The 15,854-nt window shown below is 37.2% G+C and overlaps 1 protein-coding gene across 3 annotated transcripts in view; it reads left to right on the top strand.

The window, feature by feature from the left end:
- LOC117291867 (SPATS2-like protein) overlaps positions 1-15,854 on the top strand; it is a 37,488-nt gene that overhangs the window by 4,585 nt on the left and 17,049 nt on the right. For 2 of the 3 annotated variants that reach the window (XM_033773809.1, XM_033773807.1), the window contains exons 2-3: positions 7,542-7,630; positions 10,958-11,066. In XM_033773809.1, the coding sequence (XP_033629700.1) occupies positions 7,610-7,630; positions 10,958-11,066 (130 nt within the window). In that variant the 5' untranslated portion in view covers positions 7,542-7,609. Of the gene's footprint in view, positions 1-1,358; positions 1,631-7,541; positions 7,631-10,957; positions 11,067-15,854 lie in introns of those variants that run through there. The other variant, XM_033773808.1, reaches the window with a different exon arrangement.

Raw genomic sequence — 15,854 nt, 5'->3', positions numbered from 1 at the left:
TTTCCAATGGAAGTGCGCTTTTCAAAATGAAAATGGCCTTGAAATCCTGGCTAGAAATTTTGTATTGCATATTGAAGGAAGTATGGACTAGGCCTAAGTAGTGGTTTTGAAAAGGGTCATGGCATTTGGAAACTTCCATAGACCTATTTGTTTTTTCCTGTTTACTCCCACATTTTTCAGTGTTGAGTTTTAACTATGCAACAAGGACTACAGCTTGGGTTTAAAAACTGGTCATGTACCACAAGTTTGACAAGTTTAGTATTTCTGTGAATTAGACACCTCAAACTTATCTTATTAGATAAATAAGTTACCCATGTTTCTCGAGTGGCATGCTAAACAATGGTTTATTTGAACTTAAGGAATGTTATTAAAAACAACAATGTTAAAACGAATGTATAGTATGGCAACGGATAGGTTGAATTGCACTGGTACAATGTCTTTAAAAGTAGCTTAAAGTTAAATGAATGTCTTGTTCATGAAGTGGACACTTGTAATAATAACATGTTAGATTAGTGTGAACAATGCTCTTCTGTAAAGATGAATGTTCTTGCCCAAACAATAGACAGATCCATTAGGCTCCGCCCTTGACGCACGTGTGAGCAAGAACACGTGAGCCTCTCCAATGCCTTTCGTCACAATCTGCCGCGCGCGCCAAGCATACGCGCACGCATGTCGGACCTTATTTGTTGACCTTTGTTGCGTTGTTCAATACGCAATGGAGCGGAGCTTAATGGATCGGTCTATAGTTGACCGATTTCCTGATGTTCAAGGGAAATTGTTTATTGGATCTGATCTCGGCCATTTGAATTGAGAGCAAAATGCTACATAGAATGTTATCAGTTGAGACACAATTTATCAATTGCTACCCAATCAAAAGTGATTCTATAAATTCCGTTTGCAAAATACATTTGCTATGCAAGGTTGCTGGATTAAATTGTTCCTGGGAATATATTTTCAAAAATATAGTTCATCTGTTAGAATTTGTTTAGTCAGCGTACATTGTAAATCTTGTATCTTTGTCACTTAAATCTTGTATCTTTGTCACTTATTCAAGATACAATAGTTTTGTTAACCAACATTTATAGTCCAACTTCATGTAACTACATGATTTGTATTGCTGTTCAATGTATGTATTAAATAATAGAAATTGCTTTGCATCATTTACTAGTAGGAATTTATGACAAAAAGGAAGGGGAATGTTTTAATTTTTGCACCATGAAAACAGGGTGAACTACTTTTGACAAAGTTTGTGCACTCCACCCATCATTGTTAACCAGAACAATCGTGTCAACAAAGACCAGGGAATAATAAGTGTGGCTTAATGCATGTGCATTCAGGTGAAGCGAGGCGAGAGAAACCATTGTTCACCGACTCTGTACTGTGTAGTTCTCTGTAGTCCATTCAAGAGTTCCATGATTTTCTGGATGGCTGTAAAATGGGTGTACCCCCAATCTGTCAGGAATACAACCTTGTTTACTTTAACCATGTGATGTAACAACTTCGGGGAATTCTGGCTGTTGAATAAGGAAAAAATACCAGAACTGCTGATCTTACAAGTTGTGTTTTGATTTGATAATTGTGAGTTACAATACAAGGCCTATATTTACTACAAGTACCTTCTGACACGTAGGTAAGTTTCCTATTCATGTATACATCGGAATAATTATTTTCCACCAAGTATTTTTATAAAAACAAGTAACATTTAAGATTTGTGTGTTAATTTTGCACCGGAGAAACATACAGATTACATGTTGTTGTTGCCCTCACAACACTGTCTACAGTTCTTTTTTGAGTTCTGTGGGAAAAACCCAGGACAGGGGGGCATACATTTCTGTCAGGCAGGTTTCAAACCCAACACCTTTGTCATGCTAGAGCAGATACATGTCTTATGGACATTTGTACCTTTATTTACATTTGTACACATTTTAACAACCAAGCTAGCTGCATTTTAAGTCACACATACTGGGGTACAAAGTGACCAACATTGTCACACATTTGAACATGGCCCTATGTGTCAATCTCCTCTCGACCATTAAGAATCGATAAACTGTCATATCATGGTGATGTATATAATATTATAATGTTTAAATGCATGTATTTATTAGTAAGACAAGCACTGAATTCAAAAGTCTACAAGCAAGTTTAGTACTTACCCCCTGCAGTCAGTAGAACAAATAGTAAGACAAGTTTGTTAAAAGAAAAAATCTTCACAGCATTGCAAAGTAGATGTTACTGTTCACCATGCAATTCCTCGAATCCCATTTTTGTACAGTCTTCATTATTTGCATTTCAATAGACCGATCCAGTAGGCTCCGCCCCCAACGCATGTGTGAGCAAGAACATGTGGGGCTCTCCAATGCCTTTCTGCACAACTCTGCCGCGCGCGCCAAGCACACGCGCATGCATGTCGGACCTTAGTGTCGGACTTTCGTTGCGTTGTGATTGGTCAATACGCAATGGGGCGGAGCTGAATGGATCGGTCTATTGTATAGCTCAAGAAAAAAACCCAGAATGTTAGCAGCTTTGCTACTTGGTAAAACTAGGGACCCACATGTGGTTTATTTGCACACACACTTAGGCCCATGTCACACGAGGCAATTTACAGGCAACCAGTCCCAAGCAATCTCAAAATAGAAAAGGCAGTCACATGTGAATTTTCACTTATTTTTCTTGGGTATACTGAGACACTGGTTTAAAAATTAACCATGTGTTGTCACTGCAGTTGGTTGCTGTCAAGTTGCCTGTGAAAGTTGCTTCGTGTGACAAGGCCATAACAGTTGCATAACACCAGGGGTATGAATAATATTAATAATAATATCGAAGTCTTATAGCGCACGTATCTACCAAACAAGGTACTCAAGGCGCTGAGAACTTTCAGAAAGATAGGTAATTGCAGTGATGAATTTTGAGACCCAATTATTTAGCACCTTATAATGGTTTACAAGGTGCTACGGCGCATACAGCAGCCACAGCCAGCAACACCGGGGCGACCCCTTACTCTTTTCGAAAAGTGCACTGGGTTCTTTTACATGCGTAACACAACACATGGGACCAACGGCTTTACGTCCCATCCGAAGCAGTATTCTAACTTTAACCGTCCCATCCGAAGCAGTATTCTAACTGTTAACCATCCCTCCGGATTTGATGTTATGAATGTAAGATGGTACTTCTGTACTGTTTTACAAATGAATTATCTTGTTCTCAATTTACACTGTAACAGATAAGAATAAGATGAGTACAAAACTATTTATCGACATGGATACACTATTTAAAAGCACTTGGTTAAAAGGTAAATGACACTACCCTTCATCTTGGCAGATCATTAGGTTTGCCAACTTGTTTTGCTCGTTCCATGCACTGAGAAACTTTTTGAAGAAAATAAAATTGCATTTTTATCATTGAGGAAAGTCGTAAAATTATTCCTTCATGTTAGTACAAGCTCTTACTGTATTTGTTCTTCCTCTATTATTTGTTTAGACAGTATGACTGACAGTATTAAATTTACATGCTATAAGATTACGTGTTGTGGACCCAACCTTTCAGGAAACAGAATTGACAAACATGATTGTGTCGCATGTGACTCAAAACCAAAGATTTTAGACTGGAATTATTAAATAAATAAAGCATGGCTAATGTTTAGTACAATGTTACTTCCCTTGTATGCCTACTTGTTACACACAGGCCACACTGGTGAGTGAAGTCAGATCTTTTGCCATTTTGGTGAAGTCGTGAACCATTGCTGGGCTCTTGTTGTTATTGTAGCTCCTCAAGGGAGTTGCTGACTGTATGCAGGCAGGGTTACCCTCTGCTAAATCCAGTGGATTTTGTACTAGAAAACAGTTTTTATAGTGTACACTATGTAATGTACAGTTGTCCAAGCAGCTGTCTTCATTCATTTCCCAGATATACCTTTAAAATGCAATGATACGAGAAAGCCAAATTTATCATGGAGGAATATAACCTACTGTTGTAGTGTAACCGTGGGTTAGTCTGTTTGTTGATCTGTTACTGTCAGTCTGTTTGTACTGGCTATTTGTATGCAGCATCCACATTCAGTATCAATACATTCTTGTTAAAAAATAAAATAGGCCTAGAGGCCTATTTTAACTTATGTTTAATAATAGTAGTTTTTTGTCCAATTGTATTGGAAAAGTTAAAATTTGAAAAAAATCAAATGATTTCAAGTTCTTAATCACTCCATCTCTGAAACTGTGTATGGTACAATCTGTTTACACCCTTTACAGCTGTTAGCTGTTTTTGTTATTTTTTTAATCAAATTTGTTGATTGTGATATTATTTATCCTCAAAACTTTTAATATAATGTACTCTCAGTATGATGTTCTTTGTCCCATTTGGCATGGATCTCCATTTCTGTAATGTTTGCATGGGTGACGGTCTCTGCTGAACTGAAATTAAGAAGGAAGGACATAAAGGGAGGGGGGGGGAGGGGGCAAATAAGTGAGTCATCAAGGTCAATTTTTCACCATATTATGGTAAATCTTCCCTTTATTTGAGAGTTTTCTTGATTGCAACTTAGTACATGTTGTAGGTCATGAAAATGCTTTGTGCACTAGGCCTATAAGTTTGAGCTTTTTGTTGTTGATCGTCTCAGCAAAGAAGTCTAAGTAAAAATCCCATACAGTCTGGATCAAATGACTGAGCTTCAGATTTGTTGGAAATCGTGATTGCACAACTTAGCGAACCGTTGAAGATTTCTGCATTGTTTTGCTTGGATGTGAACCTTTGTTTACTTCTGATCTTTGACCTCAACGTGATAACGGTCATTGTGATTATTGTACTTATTATAGTGTTTGTCAAAAGAAATGTCTGGTAGCAACAAAGGCACCAACACCTTCTGTAGGCCTTTGCATATTTCCTGTAAAAAAAAAACAATTCCACTAAAAAAAAAATCAGTATTGTAAAACGTCCTTTCCCAGATCAGATCTATTGGTGAGTCAAGCTGCAGCGGTTGGTGCACATTCCTAGTGTGTGTAATGTACAGAACTAGTGATATAAAGTAAACAATGAGGTTGATAACAGTTAGGCATTGTAGGGACACTATCTGGGGGTGGTACATCAACATTTCAGAATACAGTTAGGAGAATTGTTATTGTTCAGCTCCTTGCTATTGTTCTGTCTGATCACTGGACATTGAACTATCTATTACCAACTCTGTATGCTGTGCCTAATGTACTTACAGAATGATAGGGGGTTTATACATTGTTTGTTATTGACAATTAGCTGATTACGGTACCTGTTTTTTTGCACTGGTCACCTAGTACTGGGTGCCACTGCTTGCCCCACATACCAAAGAGATGTCAAAACAGCATTTGGTGTATTAAAAGTGCGAACCATTTCCAACAATTTCATTAGACCTACATTCCTGAGGTTTTGGTCACATTGGGAGAAAATAAAGGAGAGTTGTAGTATTTTTCTCTATTGTACATAAAAAGGTGAGAATTGTGTTTTTGAGTTTGATCTTCACTGCGACTGCGAGAAAGCTTTAATTATTTGTTTTTTTGTCTTGACTAGGCATACATTTAATGTATTTTTTCATCAACTAAATGAAAACAATAATATGAACATGTAGGGCCTATAAAAACGTGTACATTTTAGCAGCCTACATTACTAGAGTTAAGTCCAGTGTTCATTGTTTTTGCAATGATGATCTAAAAAATAATCCAATGCTATTTTTCAATCGTACAAGTGCTACCACATACTTTATGTTACTTCCTTGTTTTATCTTTCAGATATTTTTTTAATGAATGTAAAGTTTGCTTTTTACATTAAATGTTTGCAAAATAACTTAAACAATTACACAAATTTCTTCACAGTTATTGCGTTTAAAGTGCTAAAGTAATGTTATCTCATTGCTTGATAAGAAGGATCTAAACATTTTAAAAGGCTTTTATTGAATAAAAAAAAGGTAAATACGCAGATAAAGCACTGCATTGTTGAGCAGTGTTTTTGTGTTGCAGTTTTCTTTGTTATTTATTCAATTCTTTTTCACAATGAAAAGAGCACGAGTCTAAAATTATTTAATGTACATTGTATAATGACATTTGTACACCCTTTCATTGACTCATGTTCTAAGGCATTCAAAGAACAACAATAATAGTTTCGTAAGAAAGTCCTAAAATGTTTAAACACCTTGAGTAAAATTTTACCCAGGTCTGCATAGAAATGAAGTAAAGATGTTATTGGTTAGCCTTGACCCTTGCTATAATAGGCCTACATTGTAGATATGCCAATGAATACAGTGGAGTGTTGTTGTACACTGCACTGGGGATGAAGAGGTGATGTCTACACAGTGCTATGGATACCTGAAGGATGACTACGTGTCAATGTTAGACTAGGCAGTGAGGTGCCTGTGTTGTTTTCAATGCAAATTAACTGGCCATTGGATAGAGTGCTTGCCTGGGAAAGGCTTCTTGACTTGGGGATACCTACCAGGTTCACTATTATTAGGTACACGTACTGTACATGTACTAAAGAATCATCTTGATGGTGTTAAGCTCTTGCAATGCCCATGGTTGCATGGTTGTGTAGCGTAATCTTTGTGGTACCAAGATCTATTTTTCCTTGAATGGGTTTGCTTTGTGAAAACATATTAGCAGAAATCGTTATTGCTGCATTTTTAACTTAAGATGCATTGAATTATACAAAACAATATAGGCCTGCATGTACTATAGTGCATGTATGTACTGTAGTACATGCCTTCTTTATTTATTTTCAAGACACTGGACACTATTGGTGATTGTCAAAGACCAGTCTTCTCACTTGGAATTTTTAGCATTTCAAGGGCACCAAAGCAATGAACAGGGGCATGCAGGCAGTCACCATTTGCCTCTGTGAAGTATCAGGCATGCTTCATTGTTGTTTGTTTGACCACTTTATGGTTGATTCACACTCTGTAAGGGTAGTTCCAGTAGTGACCTACTACAATTAGATATTAATTTGATTATCTGCATTGTGCTTGCAAGTGTGTGTAAAGCATCAGGCTTGCTTAAACTGAAAGGAAACTTACCCTCGTTGAAGTACAGTGTACTTGAGAAGAGTACCGTGTTGAATATGGCGTCACCGTTCAAATAATTATTTGCCCTTCAACATGGCGTCTGTGCGCGTTTGAGTGGGTGTGTGCGTGCACGTGCTGTAGAAATCAAACTGGGAATGCTACATGCTTCATTGATATACGCGTGTGGATGCGCATTCGGTTTGCCCTACAAGATGGCGACTTTCATAGCAAAAAAGAGGTTATTCAATACGGTCTATAATGGGTATAATAAAAACATGAAAACCAAATTTCATAATGGAGCTCTATCAAACAATTGATCCGTTTGCATATTTGCATTGACTAATTACAAATTCAAACTGAGTGCTACAAGACAATTCACACATGTTTTGACAGCTGCATTTAAAGTGGGCTTTTAAATGATGCTGGGTTTAGTTTTGTAAGACTTGTTTCGTTTAATCTCATTGTCTGTCATCAAAGAATATTTCGAGAGATTTATTATTTTTTGTCATTTTGTTTGTTTCCATAGATTCTTCAGCAGACGTTTACTTTGATACCAGAACCAAAGCAGTGCTTACTCAAACATCACATAATTCCATGGCGAACGTAAAGGAACAGGTAACAAAACTACGTTTTAATCTTCTGAGTATTGACATTATTTTGGCCTTACATGTATGATAAAAAAAAAAGCCAGGTCCGAGATGTCGTCTTCGGCTACAGCTATGACTAGATACGCTTGTCTGCCTATTCTTCAACACTGGCAGACACGCTGATCTAGCCGTAGCTGTAGCCAAAGGCGCCCTTTCGGACACGGCCTGACTTTGTTTCACAGGACCTAAAGTATACTAAAAAAAATTTCATATTAACGAAAAAGATGGAGGTATTGTTGAGCCGTCCTAGTTACATCACAAGTTCAATGCTGTCCATGTTCAATTCTGGAATTATTTTTGTTACATCTTGTAGTTTTTGTCAGAAAGTAATTTACACACGGCAGGGTTGAAATTTACACAGGACAGGGGGGGGGGGGGGGCTGGAGTGGATTATATGTAGCGCGAGACTGGAAAAGTCCGGTGGTCTTGTTCAAATGTTGACTTTTAGTCTGATAAATCTGTTCTGTTGGGTGTTGAGGAATCCTTACTCATTAAAAATTAAACAAATCTACTCTTAATAGTGATTGTTGAAATTTTAAAAGTTCAATTGTTAGACTGAGTAGAAATTTCAAGCTACAAATCCTACGGTCTTGTGGATTCCCGCCCCCCCTAAAATTTTTTATTTTATTTATAAAAGGCAATGTAGGCTCTATACCTTTGTTTTGGGTGATATCGCCGAAAAAAGCGCGGAGCCAGTTTGTGTCTCGCCGGAAGAAAAATTCCTGTAGGAATACATTGTATTAACATTTTGGGGGATAAAAAGTGATATCCATATAAGTGAAATGTTTCTCAAAATGCATTGTACAATCTTTAGCTGCTGTACTTTTCTATAAATCATTTATTTTCAGAGTCATTACTAAAGGTAAAGACCCTTTAAATGACATTGTAGGGAAGCGCTCAATTATTTCACTTGGGAGTCAGTGAATTAAAACATAATATAATTTTATTTGTGTTTTTCCCTGACAGTTTCTCTTCCAGTGTGTGATAATTTAACTAACTCCTATTTAAATTGTGTAAGCTGTTGAAATCAATAGCTTAATATTAGATAAATAAACTTAGGCACAGCTGCACCAGCGCTTATTGATCCCAAATAAACTGCAGATATCAACTGCAAAACAGTTTCCCCCTCATTAACACCCCTTGAATTAAGTGGAGCAGTCTTTTAGCACAGGTGTCTGGTGTACATATTGATGTGAAAAGAGGGGTGGCTAACCTTTTTTAAGGGGAAGAATCTAAATTGATTTTTGGGAATATGCTAACCCTTCCTGTTTTTCAAGGTAGAATATCGCTGCATTCAACATGTGGTCTTGTTTGTGAAATAATGGAATAATAACAACAGTAGGCCTAGGTGCGATTTACGGAAGCAACTTGTTAAAAAACAAATTTTATTTTGCATTTTGAAAATTGTATGCAAGATGAAACTTTTCATATAAAAATTGTCACGTATACATGTTCATCAAAACGTGTTTTAAAGGGTCTGTGTACTTTTTGTAGGACAACAAATGCAATGTCTACAGATTTACACTAAACTTACACAGTTTGAAGATAATGATAGTAGAAAGCTTCCCTGAAAATGTTACTTGCTGAAGTGCGGTAGTTTTTGAGAAATGAGTAAAACAATGTCATGAAAATAATTTTTGTCTCAGTGATCATGAGACGAAAATCATTTTAGCATGTAAAAACGTATTTTCAAGACATTGTTTTACTCATTTCTCAAAAAGCACAGCACCTCAGCAACTTATATTTTAAGGTACGCTTTCTACTATCAAGATAATATCTTCAAACGGTGTAAGTTAGTTTAATGTAAATCTGTGGACATTGTTACAAAAAGTACCCAAATCCTTTAAACAACAAACAAACAAGAACAAACCCAAACAAATAAGCAAAGAGTTACGTTGTATGTGTGTGATTTTTAGAATATTTCCTGATTTCAGGGTTCTCTCAAAATCTCCTTGAGCCCACAAATTTCCTTGAAAGAAGTTTAAAGTAGTCACCAAAGGAAGAAAGGAGTAGTCCACATTGGGTCCAACCCTGAAGTTTTGTATGGTGATGCATTAAGATCCTCGTACACGCAACGGACGTCTGGGTACTGCACGCCGTGTGCTAGTCTTCGGACTAGCGCATGGCAAACCGACGCACTATCACATGGCCGTCGTCTAGCGAAACTAAGACATGTCATGTGACGCGCTCTAAACCAATGAGCAGGCAGAATACTTGCAAGGGGTGTTATAATAATAAAAGGCTTCTGGCCAGAAGTCTTTTATTATTTTAGTGAGAAATTATCTCTTTCTCAAAAACTACGTTCCTTCAGAGGGAGTCGTTTCTCACAATGTTTTATACAATGACCAGCTTGTTACAAAGAAAGGTTTTATGCTAACATATATTTTGAGTAATTGTCAATAGAGCCCAGTGCCTTTGAAGCACTTATTATCCTGATTGCTCAGTGACAACTTCAAACTCTTTTACTCTCATTGGTTCTAGTTCTCAGACAAGCTTACACTGTGCATACAGACAAAAACTGAAAGGATTGCAGGAGTTAATTTAAAAAAGGAAATGGTTGTCTATGTGGAAGGAAAACCTTTTTTGACAAGTGTTTAATTGTCTGACTGTTCCCTTAAATGCAATATTCCTACAGACAGATTTATGGTACGCCTTAACTGGATTTAAATGCATTCATTGTTCCATTATATGTTTACACTTGTCACTTTCAGCTGGTATACACCTTGGCTCAATTTCACAAAGAGCTAATATAAGATTGATCTTAAAGGCAGTGGACACTTGGTAATTACTCAAAATAGTTATTAGCATAAAACCTTTCTTGGTGACGAGTAATAGGGAGAGGATGATGGTATAAAACAGTGAAAAACGGCTCCCTCTGAAGTGCCATAGTTTTTGAGAAAGAAGTAATTTTCCACGAATTTGATTTCGAGACCTCAGATTTAGAATTTGAGGTTTCGAAATCAACCATCTAAACGCACACAGCTTCATGTGACAAGGGTGTTTTTTTTCCATATTATCTCGCAAGTTCGATGACCGATTGAGCTCAAATTCTCACAGGTTTGTTATTTTATGCATTTGTTGAGATACACCAACTGCGAAAGCTAGTCTTTGACAATTAACAATAGTGTCCACTGCCTTTAACTGCATCAATCTTAATTGCTTCTAAAGCCTACTATGAATGATAATACCCACACCTCATCGTTAAGATGAGTCTTAATCTTTGTGAAATCCCGTCAAAAACAACTTTTTGAACTTTCAGCATTTTCATTGCCTTTATTTCTGCTTGGTTCTACAGGTGGCAAAGGTGCGAGAAGTTGTGCCACATATCAAGAAAGAAGATATTCTTCTTGTCCTTCAACATTTTGATGGCGATGTGCAGAGGACAATACAAGCCTTCATGGAAGGTACTTACAACTAATGTGCTATATTTCCATCATAAATAATACTTCATTTTCCCCCTACATACTTTCACAAGATTAACATTCACAGAAATATTTTTAACAGATAAAATATTTTGGTGGCCGCCACCCCCCCCCCCCCCCCCTCCTCCCCCCTTTTGAAATGTTTTATCTTCCTCCCTGGGAACACTACATACTAGACTGTGCTTAGCTGGTCTACCGTTTAAAATTTGGATGGAGTCTGGTTGGCGGTCCTGCAGGTATTTAAATACCCCTTCTACCCCACTATGTACATCTATCACCGTTGTTTTTTTCGTTAGCTACAATTGAAACAACACTTGATTTGTGCTCAAAATCTCTGACAGAACTGAAAGAGTTTTTGTTGATTTTACTAAAAACATGTAATTTGGTGTTTGTTGTGTTTATTGAAAGCTGGAGAATTGGAGTTGATGCACTCATTAAACAAAATCAGGGTACGTTTCCTTATCAGTGGAAACAATAATTTATCCATCTGTTCACTAGAATTCTGATTAGCCACCCACTCTACTTTCCCTGAGACAGAAATCAGGTTGGGTTTAGGCCATCTGTTACTTTTTCCCGGAAATCGTTAACACAAGGTGTTGTTCAGAAAAACCTAGTTGTATAGTTAGCATGCATTGTAAAGGTTTCAGTTTCATACATGGAAACATTGCAGACAAATTATATAGTTTGTTTCCGACATTGTTTGCTACATTAGGAGACCAGAAAGGAACCGGGTATGTTTACAGAGACTGGCTGGCTTTTATAAGTCAAACTTTCCATCCACATTCCTCCTCGTTCCTCCAGAGTGTGTTTCTTAAAGTCTGAAAGAGAAAAGAACTTCCTCAAAATGAGATTTATCTCAATCTTGGAGGGGAAACCTACATGTAGGTTCAGATCTTGAGGTCACATGGAATCAACATGTCTCATTAAAAGGTCAACCTGTGGCCTACATTCTATGTTATTTGACCCGGCATGGAGGACATGGCAATTATATGTAATTTGCAATATGAGAAAACCAGTGAAAGATTAATCTTCCACAGAGAGACTTGTCAAGGTTTCAGCAACAAATATGTTATTATTTTGTTCTAGCCCATTTTATTGTTTTTAACATTGTCAATGTTTTCCCCATTGTTCAATGAGACAGTTTGTCACCATCATGTCAAGTTTATGAAACTCGTGCTGTGTTGACATCAATCAAGTCAATCGTTTGTGATGGAGCCATTTTCAAATGGCTTGTTAGCACATACTTTGTGTAAAACTTAAAACATAAAAGCTTAGCTGAAATAGATCCTGCTTAAATGTCAGGTACTTGTAATTGTTGAGAGTGGTTCCTTGGTGGTTACCATGGTTACTGGCGTGCATTGTTAGTCTTGCAAGGATTGTCTTCAGGAAATATACAATCTACATTTTACAATCAACAATTTTTTTTTTTTACTCACAAATTCTGGATTCTGTTTTTTTTCTAGGTGATAGTTTGTTCTTTCAGGTGTTATTTTGATAGCGATGCAAGAAGTTCTTGCTCAAATCTACATTATGTAGTCCCATTGTGAGTTGATTGTGAGTCACTTGGTACTTTGTGTTTTTTTTTCTTTTTTGGTGAAAATTGCTATTTTGTGACAATACTTAAACTTGCAGTGGACAATATTGATAATTAGTCAAAATAATTGTTAGCATAAAACCTCACTTGGTAATGAGTAATGGGGAGAGGTTGATAGTATACAAATATTGACTGCTTCGAGTGCTATGGTTCAAACTATGACTCCCGAGGTGATCCCCAGGAGCGTTCTATTTTCCGGAGGCGAAGCCGAGGGAAAATAGAATGCTACGGGGATCACCGAGGGAGTCATAGTTTTTAACCATTGCACGAGTAAAAGCAGTCAATATTTGTTTTATAACACCCCAAACATTTCTAAATACTGTACTATTATTATTAAGTTACAGACCTGAATGCTACAATCCACAGACGACGCGAATACAGATTGCAAACACTTTTACTGTGCTGCATGTAGTGTCGTGCAATCCGAAATGGTTACAGACTATTAATTTATCATCCTCGCACACGCAACGGACGTCTGGGTACTGCACACCGTGTGCTAGTCTTCGGACTAGCGCATGGCAAACCCACGCACTATCACACGGCCGTCGTCTAGCAAAACTAAGACATGTCATGTGACGCGCTCTAAACCAATGAGCAGGCAGAATACTTGCAAGGGGTGTTATAATATAAAACATTGTGAGAAACGGCTCCCTCTGAAGTGACATAGTTTTCGAAAAAGAAGTAGTTTTCCACGAATTTGATTTTGAGACCTCAGATTTAGAATTTGAAGTCACGAAATCAAGCATCTGAAGCACACAACTTTGTGTGAAAAGGGTGTTTTTTCGAATAGTTTTTTTCGCCGCTAGAGGGCGCTATTAAAAAATAAAAAATGCTAGAGGGCGCTGTTCGTTTGTGAACGAGATCTTATGGGCGGATTGATATTAGTTTTAGACAGTGTCACTCGGTTCATTCATAAAAATAACCGGATCTAATTTAAAGATGGCGATTTGCTTTTTCTTTTGATCGTGATTGACTCTACGTAAAGGAAAACTTTCATAATCTTTGACCAAATTACATCAGAAATGTCATTGTTTTAACTCTTCACGGAGGTGAGCATAGTTAATTACTTAATTTATGCTGTTTGATGCTGTCTTAATTGAAGTTTCTCAAGGATTCAGACAAAACATTCCTATCAGTTGTCGCCCGACGTCCGCGGATATTCGGATATTAAAGAATATCCGGTTACTTGGTTGTAATTACAGAACTATCCGGTTTATAAATAGGTATTCGTGCCCATTGCGGATATCCGGTTAAGAAATAAAAGGCATTCGCGGTTACGGATAGGAAAACCTATTCGCCATTAACCGGATATTCGAATAATTCGCCCAGGCCTAGTCAGTGCACTTCATATATGAAGGCCTACACATGTTCAAATTACACATCGCAAAATCACACATGTTACAACATGCATAATAAAAATTAATGAAGAGCTATAGGTAGGCCTAAAGTTTGTGTGCAATTTTACGTTTTTACAGCGTATGGTCAGAAAATATTAATGCAAGCAATCATGAACTCCTGGATTAATCATCAGCCGGAAGAAAGAAAAAGTATGTCATGCACATGGCAAGTGCCTATATGATCCTAACGTAGTGTCAATACAGGCTTGATGCTCCATGCTTGACTGACAAGAGAAATATTGTGATATATTGATGCTGTTGTACTTTCCATAAATGTATGACATTGACAAGTTGATTAACATTAACAAATGGCTGGGCACTCACTGTGGTGTCGTACGTTGAACTTACACAGGTTAAATATTGCAAAGTGACATTTACATTGTACACAGTCAAAGTGGTCTGCTGAATAAAAGACTTATTTATGTCAACCACAGAGCTGTAGAATAGGGTCAATGATGTAGCAAACTAACTCATTCTGCTTTTGTTCAACCAAAATGATGTGACCTGGCAATATTCATAATTTACACCATCTGTGTATTCATTGTTTTTTCCTGTGTTTCAATGTGGACCCCTGGGTGGCCGCATCAACCCCAGATTAATTGACTGATAATAATGCTACCCTGTATTAAACGAATACATTACAATGTATTTTTTTGAGTGTCAATAGCATTAAATAAATAAAAAATTGTTGCTCCAGACCATTTTGAGATCAACATTTTCCACTGTACAACACAGCACCCTCAAATGCACTTCAAACGTAACTATTTAGTAGTTAAAGGCACTGGCCACTGTTTAAAATTACTAAAAATAATTGTTGCCATAAAAACTTGCTTGGTAAGGAGCAAAGGAGAGATGTTGAGAAATGGCCCCCTCTGAAGTAACAGTTTGTGAGAAAAGGGTTATTTCTAACTCAATAATAAAAGACTTTAGGCTTGAAGCCTTTTATTTATGCATCTGAAAGCACACAAAATTGTGCAACAAGGGTGTTTTTTCTTTCAGTATTCTCGTGCAACTTCGACAACGGGTTGAGCCCAAATTTTTCACAGGTTTGTTATTTTATGGATGTCGGGATGTACACCAAGTGAGAATACTTGTCTTTTTGACATCTACCAAATGTGTCCAGCGCCTTTAATGTCTTGCTGCAGATTTGACTCCACTCTAATAAATTACATTTGGACAAACTGCAGAGCCACCTGCATGAAGTCCTTGACACCTAAGTGAACTTTTAAACTCAGCCCAAAAAACACACACAAAAAACACACACCCCAAAACTTTCCCAGTCCAGCCGACTGTGCAACTTCTCAACCACTGCAAACCTTATTCCCAAAGAAAAACTTGAAGGTTGCAAAAATACTCCCACATATATTTATACAGACAACTGTTAGCGGAGGTTGGTGGTGAGGTTACTGAAGGTCTTTTTGGGAGTTGCTGGGGCTTTTCCAAACTCTTCTGCATTTTACCATCTGGATGTTTGAGTTGTCTACGCTATATGTAATGTATGAAGCAGAGGTTGTTGTTCTGAAATTTGGAAAACTTAACGGTTTTAGTTATCAGAATATCTGGTTGGAATTATGGTAGAATTGTAAGGTAAGATTTAGCTGCATGATGGTATTGGATACGACTCTTTCAAGTTGTGTTAAGTGGCAGAGTTTTCATGATTTATTTTTTGTTTACCTTACACGAGGCATAAATCTCGAGTGGAAGATGTTGCTTTACATACTGTAGCTCATACTACATAATTCCATGTGAGTTGTTTACTAACATGAGAGTATTTACCAC

This window comes from Asterias rubens, chromosome 6 (assembly GCF_902459465.1).
Source record: "Asterias rubens chromosome 6, eAstRub1.3, whole genome shotgun sequence".
Lineage (NCBI taxonomy): Eukaryota > Metazoa > Echinodermata > Asteroidea > Forcipulatida > Asteriidae > Asterias > Asterias rubens.
Note: the sequence above shows the minus strand (reverse complement) of the source record. Positions and strands in the feature narration are given on the sequence as shown.